General features: G+C 40.5%; 1 protein-coding gene across 1 annotated transcript in view; it reads left to right on the top strand.

Moving 5' to 3' along the window:
* Positions 1-16,346, top strand: part of LOC108256470 (protocadherin Fat 4) — a 107,798-nt gene that overhangs the window by 51,707 nt on the left and 39,745 nt on the right. The window contains exons 2-6 of the mRNA XM_053688190.1: positions 488-619; positions 8,342-8,603; positions 9,407-9,757; positions 14,002-14,924; positions 15,749-15,923. Of these exons, the coding sequence (XP_053544165.1) occupies positions 488-619; positions 8,342-8,603; positions 9,407-9,757; positions 14,002-14,924; positions 15,749-15,923 (1,843 nt within the window). The remainder of the gene's footprint in view (positions 1-487; positions 620-8,341; positions 8,604-9,406; positions 9,758-14,001; positions 14,925-15,748; positions 15,924-16,346) is intronic.

Genomic DNA, 16,346 nt, shown 5'->3' with positions numbered 1-16,346 from the left:
CATGCTCCTGACCTACAATATAAATAGGTTGAAATGGAGGTCTGTGGAGCATTGAATACGATGAATCTTCAGAGGGTTTGCATTTGACTAGGAGGAAAATATGCATCTTCTTTGTCTCCTTTTCAGCTTTGTTTCTGTCTCGAGGGGAATTATATTCAATCACAACAGCATTAATGCAGACTGTGGATGTGGGGAACTTCTAAACACGCGCTCTACATATTTATTTAAGCAATAAACAGCAAGATGCGAAGAAAATGCCTGTTTTGCTTTCGATCGTAGCGTGTTTATTGGCAACAGCTTGCGGGCAGTTAGGGGATCAAATGTAGGTTGACAGTGATGGTTTGTGTGTGTATGTATGACTTGTGTTTTGATGTGCAAAGTCTGAATCCAGGATGAAAAACTGTTTTTGTTTCATCAGTTATCAAAAGCACTTCACACTTCACAAACACATAACACTCAATTGTCTTCATGTCATTCTCTCGTTCAGGTGGAGATCACGCTTCAAGACATCAACGACAACCCTCCAGTTTTTCCCACCGACATTCTAGACGTGACCATCCAAGAAAACGTGGGTGATGGATTCAGGGTAATGCAGCTAACAGCAACCGATGCAGACGAGGTAGGAAATTCCCTGTGGAAAAATCTGGAATAACAGCCGCCTCGACTGAACTTTTCTGCTAAATATACCCGGACTTTTAAGCGATATTCCGTTTGAAAAAGTCTGCTCTGATTACAGTGTGGAATAAGTCTGACATAAGTCACTTTTAGGCTAAACCTGACAAGCGGCACTCTAATAGATCGGTCTGGGTGTGTGATGAATATCAAGGTGCTGATGGATATCATTAATAGCATTAACAGAATGTTGATATTTGCCAAGGGAGGAGAGAGAGAGAGAGAGAGCGAGAGAGAAAGTGCATGTGTGTGTGTGTGTGTGTGTGTGTGTGTTGCGGTTGGAATCGGATCGGACCCTGCAGAATGCTGTTGTCTCGCAGCTGAATGAGATTTAATCACTAAAGACGGAAAGGAAACCGTACGTTTGGCTGATGATCTGGGAAGGTATTTGAGAGGGAAAATGATTTTAAAAAGGAAAAAAGGTATTGAGTAATGGAAATCCACTTTCTTGCTGCCTGTCTCTCTAGTGCGTTTTCCAGCCACCTGTTTTTAGGTGAAATTTGGATGAACAGAATGAGCTCAATAAGCTAAATAGTACTGTGTGTCACAATAGTAGACAACTAAGATACTGCGTAGTGCTGCACTATTTTGAAACATGACAGAGTAGTTTGGGACAGAGCCAGAGGCAGTGTAAGAGAGTGTCAGTCTAACTCATAGCTTGCGAATACCACTTGCCAAGTAGCATGAACAAACAGCGTGGTATTGTTTTGGTATACGCAGTAGTATGCATTGTTACTATTGCGACTGTTTGCGTTTGTTGCTTGGTGGATTAAGGGACGATGTTATACAGGGTGATAGTGACAGATTTCTGCAATAAACTGTGATATAGCGAGTGTGCTTTTGGCAGCCGGGTGCTCTTTTAATGACATCATCATGCTGTTCTTCTCCAGAACTTTCAACACAACAGTAGTTAATAGTAACACACAATAATTCACAGTAAGTTTGCTTAGCGTTTAAGAAACATTTGGATGCGAAACACCGAACAGCTGCGCAGACTGTCGGAGTTTAGGTTGGTCCCTCTCTTCTTGTCTCTCCCCTTCTTTCTTTTCTTTCTGATTTCATGAAGTCACTTGAGACATGCCGATGAGTCCCTGTGAGGCTGCTTGAGTTTGTATTACATCTCTGGCTTCCTTTTGTGCTATAAAACCTCTACTTATTTCCCATCTCACACAGGAAATGTGTAAAAAATAAATAAATAAATAAATAATTCCGGCAGTTGCACAGCTCTGTTACAGTACTTAAGAATTACACCCTTATGCAGGACTCTTGGACCCTCCTTCTCACATCACAGATTCAGGGTTCAGGGTACCACGTCATGTTCGTTTGTGTTAATAGATGAGAAACACTCGTCTATTCCGAAATCATTGAAATCACCAGAAGTTTTTCCATCAGCATGGCATAGAAACTTATACTTTTCCCCAGGTGTTCTCCGATTGGAAGTATAATGCAGACCAGTGCCAGGGTGAAAGGATGTCCTTGGCTAACATGAGTCCAATCAGATAGATCTGGAACCTTTTTCAGTTAAAGCCACATGTGTAAGAAAAGACTGAGCCAAGCTCTATAACAGCAGACCAGCAGACTGGAACGTGTTTTTGGTTTCTGCAGGATTTCTCAGGTCTGAAGGTCTGGCACTCCACAAGTTGGCACAGAATGGTGTCAGTCATTCTAAGGTTGTTTCAGGTGGGTGTAGACAGGCTCCAGGTTGAATAGGTAGAATAGGTGACTCTGGAAGGATTTTTTCTCATTTGTAAGTCACTTTGGATAAAAGTGTCTGCTAAATGAATAAATATAATGTAAAGGATTGCAGGATTACTTAGGACTGCAAATATTGCTCGAGTAAGCTGGTGAAGGGGATTGTCTCAGCAGTGTTGAACTCTTTTTATGGTGACAAAAGTGGTCTGAATATGGTATAGATCGTATAGATCATAGTGAATTTAGAAAGGTTTTGCTGTCAAGAACTGTTATGGAGTTTGTTTTCTATAGGTTACAGATCTTATCAGCATTTTAGCTCTTCTTGAATTGGCGATAGTGGGCTCAAAAAATTTAGACCACCTCAGGTTGGTACAGATGGGTATGGATTGGATATTAGCTTTCCTTAGGTGTGTCCAAATGCATTAGAGCACGTGTACATCCGACCATCACACCCATATGTGCCCATTCCAAAACCATGGGCATTTACACAGAGTCGATGCCCATTTGCTGTTATAATAGCCTCCACTCTTATGGAAAGGCTTTACACTTTTCCAGGGATTTGTGCCTGTTCAGCCACAAGAGCATTAGTGAGGTTGGGCACTGATGTCAAGTGAGAAGACCTGGTATGCAGTCGGCATTCCAATTTATTCCAAAGGTCTTCAGTGGGACTGAGGTCTAGCCTCAGGCCTCTCAACTTCTTGCATGTCGACCTTGGAAAACCATGTCTTTATGGATTTCGCTTTATGTACGGGGGCATTGTCATGATGAAACAGATTTGGGCCCTATAGTTCCAGTGTAGGAAAAATCTTAATACTACAACATACATGGACACTTTGACAATAGTTTGCTTCTACCTTTGTGGCAACAGTTTGGGGAAGTCCCAAATATGGGTCTGATGGTCGGGTGTCCACATACTTTTGGGCATATACCGTAGGTCTGGACAGGGGTCTGGTTGATCTAGACAAGCAGTGATCTAGAGTGTTAGCTTTTCTCAGGTTGGTACAGGTAGATATGCATTGGGTTTTATCCCTACTCAAGTTGGTCTAGGAAAGTATTCCAAAGGTTTATTTAGTGTGGTAGTGTTGGAACTAGACATAGTTGTAGTGGATTTATATGTTTACCCTTTATATAGCACTATTGAGTTTGGCACTGGTAGGGTTGGAAATGGTTTTAATTCTACTCAGGTTGGCAATGGTGAGTCTGGATTGGGTTATAGCTCCATTCATGTTGGCGCTGATGGGTCTAGGTAGGTTTTTAGCTCTATTGAGGTTGGCACTGGTGGGTCTGGATGGGTCATTACTCTACTCAGGTTGGCAATGGTGGGACCGGATAAGATATTTGTCTCAGACAGATTCAGGTGGATCTGAACAACATTCTTGGGAAGTTGGTCTGAAGGTCTGTATAAGGCCTAAGTAGTATTTACCCCATTGTTTCAAGTGTGTCTGGATAGAGATTTAACTCTTCTCATTTTGGTGGATCTGGACAGTCTTAAGTAAGTGTAAAAATCAGCTTATGTTATAGTATGTTCTTCATGTCTCAAACCCTGTTTTGATGTACATATCAATTCATGGTCATTTGTATTAAAATATTGGAAACACTTGTCCTATCACCATCATCTGTTGAAACCTCAAGAAGTGTTTCAATCAGCAGAGCAGAGAGAGGTTTACTTCACACCAGGTGTTCTGCAGTGTAGACCAGTGCCAAGGAGGAAGGCCGGCCTTGGCTAACATGGATACAATCAAGAATATCTGGAGCTTTCTCGGTTAGAGCCACATGTGTTACAAAGGAACGAGTGAGCCAAACTCTGAAACAACAGACCAGCAGACTGGAACAAGGATCCAGACATCCTAACGATCTCCAAGGTTTAACTATTGAACATGTGGAAACCGTGTGCAGGGGATGAAAACACAGTTTTCCCTTTATCCCTGTCCTCTTATTTCACTTCTGATAAAGTAGAGCAAATAGTGAAAGAAACTGGAAAGTTAGAAAACTCTTGCAGTTAATATTAACCATCACAGAATTGCTCATATTTTAAAATGTAATGCTAAATATGAATGAAATATGCCATTTTTGCATCACAGTGTTGATATTTATGAAGGATAAAGAGTTGAACAAGCACAGCATGATCTCAACTAAAGGCCTTCTGAGAAGCCCAGGCAGATACGGTTTGGTGTGTGTCCATTTAAATTGACGTTAATTAAACCTTTGTGTTGTAATTTTGCTAACAGCTTGTTGGTGCCTAAGTTTGATTCTGTTACAAGGAATTGGGATTTCCTGTAAGAGCCACTGTACCGCCCCGAATACTAACCCATACATTTGTTCTCTTCTTTCTCTAACTCCCTCCATTCCTCCCTCCTTTTCTCTACTTCACCATCTCAAAGTTAACTGAAGTTCTGTATGCCCCTGGCATCCTGTCATGGCATGTCTTAATTGCTCTGGTGGCCCAGTCCAGAAAGAACCATAAAACCTCTCAACATTTTAAGTGGAGGTCAGACAGATGTAAGCCTCTATCATTCTCCTTCTCCATTCGCAACACTTAAAGGGTTTTAATTGGTTAACAGAGGGAGGGGATTTTGACCCAGGTAGTTGATGGGAAATCCAGATCCAGAGCAAGGGACCAAAAGACAGCTTCTTATGGAGACAATTAATGCAATAGTTTAGTGAAAGAAAAAAAAATGTACACAATGTTCCCTTCACCCCAATTGTATTCAGTCAATGCAGAGCATGTTTGTTTGCTTCTTTAGATTTGAGCCAGAGCTCCAAGGCTTATACAGCTTACTACTAAGGGAAGCATAAAACCACCAGATTAGCATTGTGCAAACTGCATGCCTAAAACCTAACATACTCACCTCAATCCATTTTCAATTGTTTACTGATGTTTGATGGTTTCAGACACTTGGCTGTACATTGTGCGTTTTATTTTTTCTGCGTTCCAAAGTAACAGAACCTCAGGTGTTAATGCTATTGACAATTAAACTGACAATTTAAATCCCAGGACTGACAGAGAGCAATTGTTATACCAACCCTTGAACAAGACCCTTAATCCTCAATGCTCAGCCATTGGCTTGGATAGGATTCTGCCACACTTTGTAAGTCACTTCGGATAAAATGAATACATGTATAACATTTATACGGCACAGCTTCTCTCGAGTTGTAAAGAGTCGATTCCAGTGTCACTTCTTTATTTTGAATGAAAACATATTTGACAGCATGTTGAGTGGCGTTCTTTGAATCCTGTCGTGCATGGAGCCAGTCGTCTGGGCCTTCATTGTTTTTCGCTTTTAAATAGACCCATCACAGTCTGTCTGCACAGTTTTTCCTCGGCCTTGCTATAGTGTCAGATGTGTAGCTCTTGTGCTTAGCGCAGGTATCAAGGGATCTATTAGCTGAATTTATGGAGGAATGCAACACCAGTCCGAGTTCAAAGAGCAGGGCAGTTCCTCTGAGATCATACACCATTTCACTGCTACCGAGCTCTGATTCTGCTTATTACATGCCCTGTCTTCGGCACATTTTTTGTCTCCCTCTTTCTCGATTTCTCCACCTTTTTCCTGGTTTTCCGACTCGCCATCAAGAGAACCTGTGGTTTAGGACATTGTCACAAAAAAAGAGTCACTAAAAAGTTGAATGCCATAACTTTGTACTATTTTAGCCTATTCAGTAGCAAATTAGTGGTTAGTGTATGAGACTACATAAATCAGCAAACTCAGATTAAGCCTAAGTGCCGTTCCTTGGAAATGGAGAAAAACATAGCATAAACTCTTTAAAATAAAATAATGACCACCAAGGAATCTTATTATAGTGGAATCTGTGTGTTCATTCAGTTGAGACATTTGAGAATATGGCTACATGACCTCTGACTCTGCATGGTCATGGTTCTTGCTGTCTTGTAGCTAGCCCTTGTGCCTAGTTCTTGGTGATTTAAGTAATTGCTGGTTTTGACCCTATCTCTTGGATTTACTGACTTAGTGTCAGGCTCTGGCTGTGATTACTGGATGGTTCCCTGCTGTTACAGTAATAAAGTGATACGCTAGTGAAACTTGAATACTTTTTCACCAGATTTTATTGTTAGAAGCATTTTATGTGTTGTGTTGTGTTGTTTAGTGCAATAAGTGTATCTAACTCTGAATCAGAACTCATACGCTCATATACTCATCCACTGAACTTGACTGAAACTCAGCACCTGGAGGAATGAAATACTTAGCACTCTTGCTAATTGATATGAGTAAATTCTGAAGTGTGTGAAACCTAGATGCTGCGTTAGCTACTGTTATGTCTGTAACTTTCACTAAATGTGCTTTGTTACAGGCATCATAAACTTCATTTTAGAGATTTTTGTGAACCAGCTAGCTAATAGGAGCTAACATGACAGGATTTGAGAGGAGTTTTAAGTTGTATTCATAAATATTAACAGTCTTCATTGCTTACACTAGCCAGCTAGCTAAAATAATTTGACTTGGATAGGATTTCTGAAAGGAATTATAAAAAAAAAAATATATTCATAAATGTTAACAATCTTAGCTACCACCACTAGCCAGCTAGCAAAGCAGTCTAACAGCTATTTCTGAGAAGATTTTTAAGGTATAGTGATGAATGTTAACAATCTCCACTGCTAACAATATGCAGCAACCGTAGCTAAAAGCTAATATAACTGAAATAATTTACCATACAGTATTTCTGAGAGGATTTTTTTTCTGTTATAATTACCAAATGTAATGATAGTCTTAACTGCTAACACTAGGCTGGGTGGATTTGTGAGAGGATTTTTAAGTTATAGTCATAAATGTTAACCATAAACCTTCACTAACTCACTAGGTAGCTAAAATAATCAAATTTAGCAGGATTTCTGAGAGAAGTTTTAGCTTTTGTTCATGAACATTAATAATCTTCATTGCTAAGACTAGTCTGCTAGCTAAAATATTCTAAGTTGGCAGGCATTTCTGAGTGGATTTTAAAATTATTTTCATAAATGTAAACAATTTTTATGTCTGCAGGATGCCTAGCCAGAATCTATGCTCTGCCAACAAACCCTTGTCTGTGTTTATCGACTGTATGTCAACACATGCTCCATATTGCATATTTCCAGTGCCGTTCTTGCTAGCACGCTAAATAGTTTGGATAGTGAGACAAGTGAGACATGCTTTAGCAGGTGATTCCAACAGCTCAGGACGCACCTGTTAAAACAAACCAGTGTACATGAGCAGGAGAGTAAGGTTCGGTGATGGCAGACCTGGGTGAAACTGTGAAAGTCTGCAAAAAATATTAGCACAAAGCCACTTCACTGTTTGAACTGCGATATAGTCTCTACATATTGTTATAACACTTTTGTTAAGTTTGATGGACAAACTGAGTTTTTTAAGTCTTGGAGGATGTCTCTAAATACTGTACATTTATAGAAAGATAACAAATGATACAAGTTTTCACTGTGTTCAGAGTTGGGATTTTTTCTATATTAATTCGTATTTAGTTTCAACACAGACTGTTTCAAGGCAAGATTTGGGAAGATCAGGTCAAATGTCCAGGACTAGTTTGTAAAGTGCTCTTCTTACTCCTTTTCAAAATATGTGACCTAAGTGCAGCTGAAACACATCCATTCACATGGTCTTTTGCTGACTTCTTAGAAATTCACTTAACATTTGTGAAACATTCAGATGGGTGTTTAACCATGTGTACCTTGTGTAAATTATGTACGAGTACGAGTACTGTACGTAGACCAATAGGACATGCTGAATACTTTTAATGTTATATCCTGTAGTTTAATGCACATTTTGCTGCTTTAATATTGTTGATTTAATTTGAGAATTAATTAAACTACACCAAATATGATAATGTTCTAACACATTATTACTGTTTTCAGTGCATCGTAGTCACATATCTACTTACAAACCTATACGTATAATGTAACATTAACCGTATAACTATTCCGAATTTTTGGATCACTTCTTTACTACAAATTTCTCTTTTAATTCTATTGCAGGGTCCAAATGCCTTGGTGACTTACACCATCATCAGCGGGGCAGACGACAGCTTCCGTGTCGATCCCGAATCAGGTGACCTGATTGCCACAAAGCGATTGGACAGAGAACGTCGGTCAAAATATTCTCTGCTTGTCCGCGCAGATGATGGACAGCAGTCCTCAGACATGCGTGTCAATATCACCGTCAGCGATATTAATGACCACACGCCAAAGTTCTCTCGCCCCGTGTACTCTTTTGATATCCCAGAGGATATGGCTCCAGGTAAACACATTTGATAATTATTAATATGTGTATAGGAATGCAATAATAATAATCACAGTACAACACCTCATGTAGGTTTTGTACATTTGTACCTTTACTCTTGGCTGAAGTTTTTTCCCCGGGACATTGATATAAAATGAGAGTACCAATAAGGTTTATTGATGCCTATTCAGTCTTATTGCTCATTTTATCACCAAATAACTCATTATATCTATGAAGTGATGAGTTGATAGATCACTGCTAAAGGATGCATTGGAGGAGTTCAAGGTGAAGCTGACTTTACTAGACAACATAAACTCACACGTTCTCGCACAGGTAATGACAGGGCCATAAGAACACTTCCTTACAAACATTGGTAAGATACAACAGGAGACGTAATGGGCATGAGGTCTGTTGGTTGTAGATTAGACAGCACTGATTTAGAGTAACCCAATCTAGGACCTAGGGCATGAGCTGCATGTACTAAAACAGAATCAAGCCTCTAAACCTAAAGGAGTGGTCATGCCAGACTAAATACAACAAGCGGGTGACTCTCAGCATTTATCCTGAAAATCAAACCCACACTGCCTGTTCATCGTCAAAGCCTCTGCTAGGGTTTTATACAGAATGAACAGGACGTCTGCGTTACCCCAAACCGCAAAAAAAATCAAACTGCACAACAATAATAAACTCCACTGGGAACAGGGAAAAGTACAAGTCAGCAGTCATGGTGTGTTTTGTAAAATGCGGTTCGGCTTTGCTTTGATCCATGCCATGTTGTGCTGCCTCTCGTTTCTCACTCTCTCTGCATTTTCTCTACTAAGGCTCCATTGTGGCAGCTATCTTGGCGAGTGACTCGGATTCCGGGTCGAATGGTGAAGTGACCTACTCTCTCGAGGAAGACGACGATGATTCCACCTTCCTTGTCAACCCTGTCACCGGGGTGTTTAATGTAAGCAGGTCACTGGATTATGAAACGCAGCAGTATTACATCATCACTGTGAAGGCGGAAGACGGTGGAGGCCAAGCCAGCCTGGTTCGGGTGTATTTTAACATCCTGGACGTAAACGATAACAAGCCGAACTTCAACGCGTCTGTTTACAGCACATCTGTCTCAGAGGACCTGAGTCTTGGATCGCCTGTTCTTACTGTAGCAGCAAGTGACGGTGACGATGGTAAGTTATGAAAAAAACACTCCCCAGAAGAGGGCATGGCCCAGAGATGTGGGCTCTGTCGGTACCAGGGAAGAGGGTGCCATGCCTCAGTTTCTGTCAGTGCCAGGGAAGAGGGCATTTCCTCTGGGTTTGTTAGTCCCAGGGAAGGAGGTGTGGCCTCTGTTTTCATTTGTACCAGGGAAGAGGGCATGGGTTCTACGCATTCTAGTCCTATTGAAGCAAGGGTGGCCTCTGTTTCTGCCATTACCAGGGAATATGACATGACCCCTGCACTTGTTAGTCCCGGGGAAGGAGATATGGCCTTTGTTTTCATTTGTAACAGGGAAGAGGGCATAGGTTCTGGGCTTGTTGTTACTGATGAATCAAGTGTAGCCTTGGTTTCTGTCAGTTTCAGGAAAGAGGGCATGGCCCTTCATTTGTTAGTCCCACTGAAGGAGGTGTGGCCTCCCTTGTCATCAGTACCAAGGAACAGGGCATGACCTCTACACTTATTTTTCTGAGTGAAGTAGGTGTGGCTTCTATCAGTACCATGGAAAAAGGTATGGCCTCTGTGCTTGTTAGTCCTAGTGAAGCAGGTGTGGCTCTGTTTCCATTAGTACCAGGGAAGAGAGCATTGCTTCTGTTCTTGTTATTCCTATTAAAGAAGACCTTGCCAAGTAGAAGAGGTGTGGTGTGTGTGTTTGTCAGTTTCAGTGAAGGAGGTATGGCATCTGTCCCTGTCACTTTGCCCTTTTGTATATGTAGAAAATGATTAAATTGGATTAGATTAAGAGCTGTTAAATTAACAGCCATGTTGAAAAAAAACACAAAACTGAGGTTCTCTCAAATCCTCAGTTGTCTAAATTTTTTGAGGACTCATGGATGGATTTGTAAAGGGAAAGACTTTGTAAGCTCAATTTTTATGTCATATCTCAGCTTAAGATACTTTGGAGTATGATGATCTTTGTCTGATTTGCATTCGTGCTGAAAAATGTGGCTTTCGTAATGTTTACTTCCACGTGGCTCCAGCGAGACTATAGTATTACGCCCCAACTTCAACGCTGGATATTACGCATGCATACTCGGCACACAGGGCAGCGTTATTCGATGCCAGAGAGCTGAAAGATGGAGCAGATCTGGCTTCGTTAAGTGCTCTAGCCTTAGCACATAACACTGCATGCATTTTTTTAAGCAGCACGGCATTACATCTCCACACGTCAGGCTGGAGCTACTCTTTTTTTAGTTAATTAGCAGTCCTACTGACTTTAGTCATCTGTTTGGATTGTTGTATTTTTGTACCAGTTATCCCCAATCTAGCTACACTTTATCACGTTATTTAAAAAGAAAAAAAATTCCTGGTGGAAATGTTCCAAAAAGACCTTCCCATAGATGTGGCAGGATGGCGTGTCCTTGAAAATCATTTTGCCAGGTGACATCTTTTCAACTTGTGATATGTTTTGCTATTTAGTCCCTACATAAATCACAAGTCATTTGGTCAAATATCTTAAAAGTAGTCATTTGCCATTCAGATTGTTTGCATTTTTAAAGCACGATATATATTGATTTGAAATAGGGACATTTTAAGCACTTAATCAACTTCAAGGATAAAATACATTAAAAAGGGCCACTTTTTGGGATCCAGAATGGCCAAAAATACATGTAGACCTCTGAGAGTTAAGCGGTAAAGAAAAAATCTCTCCAACCATCTCCAGATCTTGACTTTACAATTTGGCAGTCTGGGCCCAAAATACCATGTCTGTAATATTAATATTATTTTTCTTTAAATTTCACTTTTTTTGTTTATTTAGGGTCAACGTGCACATGAGGGTTAAGATTTAATTTGCACACAACTGTACTGAACTAGTGCCATGGCTCAGCTCGCACGGCAGCGTTAACATAGCGCCAAGCCGCCTTTCTCAGACTCTGCGCTAAATTGGTTTCTAATGTGGTTATGGTGACCTACATTCCTCTTTCCACCCTCTCTCTGTCTTTTTTCCTTCTGTCTCTTTAAGATCCTCCTGCTGTTTATCCCCTCGGACCATATCGGTCCCAGAATGGCTTTACTAGCGCTTTCTAAATCGTGACCTCTCTGTCCGTGGCAGCCGATGAAGAGATTACTTGTTTTCTGTAAACAGCGGGGAATTGTGGGAAGGTGCCGAGGCGTTTCGCATGAGCAGGTCGGCGTGTAGCATTAAAAGATGCTCAATTTGAGCTTGTTTGCACTGAGTAAATTGCTCAGCGCAGCACACACTGCATCTGATACTGAATGCAGCACTAATTACTACAAGCAAACTTTAGACACTGTAACACGCAACAGGCTTTAAGCACACATTATGTGCAAATCCATTTGTCTTTTTTTTTGATGACTGGAGGTTGGTGATGACTAGACGTTGACCTTGTCGACTGTATTGTGAATTGTGGGAAGGTGCTGATGCATAAGAGCTGCTCAATTTGACTTCATGTTGAGTATTCTGCATTCTGAGTGTAGAACATTCATTACTGACACATTTAGTGCACACTTTTTTAAAAAATAACAATGTGTCCACATTTAAACACACTTATTATATGAAACATGTCTCTACGATAACCTTTATTAGTTACTACAGCAGCATGAGCTGTGTCAGCTGTCTTGGGAGTTATAAATTTTCCCATTTTCAAGTAAATCTAGGCTACCTCTTTGAAATGTACTTAATTCTCGAGCTAGCACTGTTATTTATGATTTGCCTGCATTCTTGAGCTAAACTCTCAGATAATTCACAGAGAGGATGTGTATGTATCAGTACCAGATGTTGCAGTAACAATATGTGGAAAAGCATCAATCAAATAAGAATATCATTGTTTAAGGATGTTTTTGTTATACATGGGAGGCGGTGTCGACATTTTGGATAATTTTCGATTTCACGTTTATTATAAGCAGTTAATCCAAAATGGAGAAATAATACAGATCCAAAAACATTATGTGTTGCATACAAGCCCATGGTTACAAGCCCTGTAATTTAGTTTTGTTAATTCTCGGATCTTTCATAAAGGCATTGTTTAAAATCATAAAAAAAAGTCATCAAGTCATGAGCAATGGAGACTCAGTGGTTAAGGCTCTGTGCAAGTGACTGGTGAGTTTCAAATCTCAGGGCTGCCAGAGAGCCAACTGTTGATGTCTAAAGGAAGACTGTGAGCTTCTCAGCTCTATATTTCTGGATATATTATGTTTGTTTTATTTTTGGAGATGGTTGCATGATTATTTTGGGGCCGTGATAAGATTCTGTGCTAGAGATTAGAAGATTCCAGAGAACTACTTTTGGGACGACTACAAAAAGTACTCACCTATGTCTTTAGATTATACACTGTCTCATTTGTAATCCCTCTTGAGGTTAAACCTAAATCACATAGGAACCATATGAACATATCCACCTTGCATAGAAGAGAGACAGAACCCAAACTTTCAGTTCCCAGAGAACCTGTGAAGGGCCAAATTGAAAAAACCACATAGAAATTCCACCCAGATCTACCAGAACCTCACAGAAATCTTACAGAATCCCCCGAAAACCCTTATCTGAAGCATGTAGAACACCCATCCAAATGTCACGGAACCCTAGAAAACCCAACTGGATCACACAAAACCTATAAAGAACCTGTCCACATCTCACACAACTATGAGAGAACCCATCTACATTTCAAAGAATGTAACCAAATCGAACTGTTAAAGAACCTTTTGAGAGCACCTACCTAAATCCCAGAGAACCCAACCAATGCTCAAAAACAGGATCAAAACAATCCAAATCACACTAGTGATTTGGGTAGGGTTTATCACACCAAAAGCACCTTTCTTGAAAACTCGTGTTGCATTTCTTATTGAAGTTAATATCTGCTTTTTAAATAATATTTAATAAATAAAGAATTCACAGAGCCTGTTCTTTTCCTTTGAGTATACTTGCAGCAATTAATAGAATAGGTCCTGTATTGTGGCACCAATATTATTATTATTATTATTATTATTATTATTATTGTTATTATTATTACCTGTATTGTGGTGTCAATATTATTATTATTATTATTATTATTATTATTAATATTATTATTAAAGCCAACCCAAGCCCATCCACTGATATGTATATTCAATCATAGATTTTCCTTGTTTATCATCTGAATAGGCTCAATGGGAAGGTTCCTGCTTTGTAATTCCTGAACTCTCATTTATATAATCCTAATTGTTGTTTTAATTTTTTTATTTTTTTATAGGTAATAGAATGTTCTGTCATGTTTTTCAGGTCTGAACGCCCAACTAGCCTACAGTATTGCATCAGGTGACCCTCAGGCCCAATTCACCATCACTAACTCTGGTGTCCTTCAAACTCGGAAACTTCTAGATCGGGAGACTCAGTCCTTCTACAACCTTGTTATCACTGTTAATGACCTGGCACCACCTCCTGCCACCCGCTTTACCAGTACTGCCCAGGTGTCAATCATTCTACTGGATGTCAACGACTGCTCGCCCATGTTCATTTCACAGAAGATGGCCTACATCCAGGAGAATACAGCAGTGGATACAGTGGTTTTTACGGCACATGCGATGGATCCAGATAGCGGGCCTAATAGCTATGTGGAATATTCGCTTGGTGGCACATATGGAAGCAAATTTAGTATTGGAAATATTGATGGTAACGTAAAGTTAATTGGAGAACTAGATCGTGAAGAGATGGCCAATTATACGCTGACTGTCATTGCCAAAGACAAAGGGCAGCCACCTCTGTCGTCCACGATGGAGGTTACCATGGTGGTGTTGGATGTAAATGATAATACACCAAGCTTCTCACAGAACATATATGATATTGAGATAGAGGAAAACACACTCACTGGTACTGACATCCTCCAGGTGTTTGCTAGTGATGCTGACGAAGGGACCAATGGACAAATCCGGTTCTCCATTGCTGCAGGCAGTGGAAACTCTGATTTCCGTATTGATTCAGTGACGGGTGCGATCTCTGTTGCTAAGCTTCTGGATCGGGAAACTAGGTCTTCGTATTCACTGGTGGTGCAGGTTTCAGATCGGGGGAGTAGCCCTCGAGTTGATCGTGCTACAGTAAACATTGTGCTGCTGGACATTAACGACTGTGCACCTGTATTCGAACTCTCACCTTACACCATCAACGTCCAGGAGAACCTGAGAAACCTTCCCAAGAACATCTTACAGGCAAGTGCAGAAAATCTAAATGACACAGAACCAAACAATTTGTATGTGCAGCAAGCAGAATCCCATTCAAATAAAGTGGAGTGCATGGGGAACTAAGCTAGGACCTTTCAAAATCTCAAAGAACTCCATGCGCAAAACCCAAATCGCAAAGGATGTTATTAGAACCCTTCCAGGAACCTATCCAAATCATTCATAAGCTAAGAAAAACACACAACCCATACAGAGAAACCCATCTACATCACATACTGTATAGCCAAACCAAATCACAAAACCCATTCAGAGAAACCCAGCCAGGAACCTGTCCGAATCACACATTACCTAACCAAATCTCACAACCCATACAGAGAACTTCAGGCAGGAACCCATCTAAATTACAGATAAGCAAATCACCCAACTTATACATCGAAACCCAGCTAGGAATCTGTAGGAATCACGCATAACCTAACCAAATCTCACAACCCACATAGAGAACTCCTGGCAGGAACCCATCTAAATCGAACATAACCAAATCATATAACCCATAAAGCAGAACCCTGTCAGGAACCCATCCAAATCACACAAAAAGTCATTGAACTCCACGCCAAAAATCATTTCAAATAACACACAACCCAGCCAGTAACCCATCCAAAGTCACACAGCATCTGGACAGAACCTATGCAGATCAGAATCCATTTAAAATTGCAAAGAATTCAGACAGAACCATCAAAAACAACATTATTGCTGATATCTGTTCAAGAATGCATTGTTTAAAATTGAGACAAATTCATTTTATAGCTCTTTAGCTCTTTTCCAACAGGCGCCTGGTCTTTTTCTCTCTTTTGCAGGTTGTTGCTCGTGATGATGATTACAGTCTGAATGGGCAGATGAGTTACACTCTGAGTGGAGGAAACGATGATGGCTCATTCAGCCTAACATCCAGTGGGCAACTCAGACTGGAAAAAACACTCGATCGGGAGATCCGGGACCGTTACGAACTCATTATCATTGCCATTGACTCAGGTGAGACTACCTGCTTACCTCAGTGTGTAGTATCACCTGTAAGCTGAGTTACAGCATAGGAGTGAGCTGATTTATTGTACTGGATTAGTCAGGAGTTACCATGCTAAGAGCTGATGAAGTATGAGTGTTTTTATGAAAGCGTGTGTATGTGTGTGCATGTGTGTGTGTCTGTGTCGGGAGGGCGAATATGAGGTTTAGGTTGTTATTGCTTGGAGGTCTGTAGATGAGTGTGTGTTTAGATCACAGTCTATTCTAGTTAAGTGCAGCTCTCCTGCAGCCAAACCACCGTGGCCTGTGGGTGGCTCCGCCCACATTCCAGCCAGGTCATATGACCTATGTTAATGATGGGTATGATTTTTTACTGCTTCAGCATGCAATGAGAAATGCAACGCTGTATGTACAGCTGAGGAAAATATCTGCTTT

The sequence above is a fragment of the Ictalurus punctatus genome, chromosome 2 (assembly GCF_001660625.3).
Source record: "Ictalurus punctatus breed USDA103 chromosome 2, Coco_2.0, whole genome shotgun sequence".
Taxonomy (NCBI): domain Eukaryota; kingdom Metazoa; phylum Chordata; class Actinopteri; order Siluriformes; family Ictaluridae; genus Ictalurus; species Ictalurus punctatus.
This window is presented reverse-complemented; position numbering and strand designations above follow the sequence as displayed.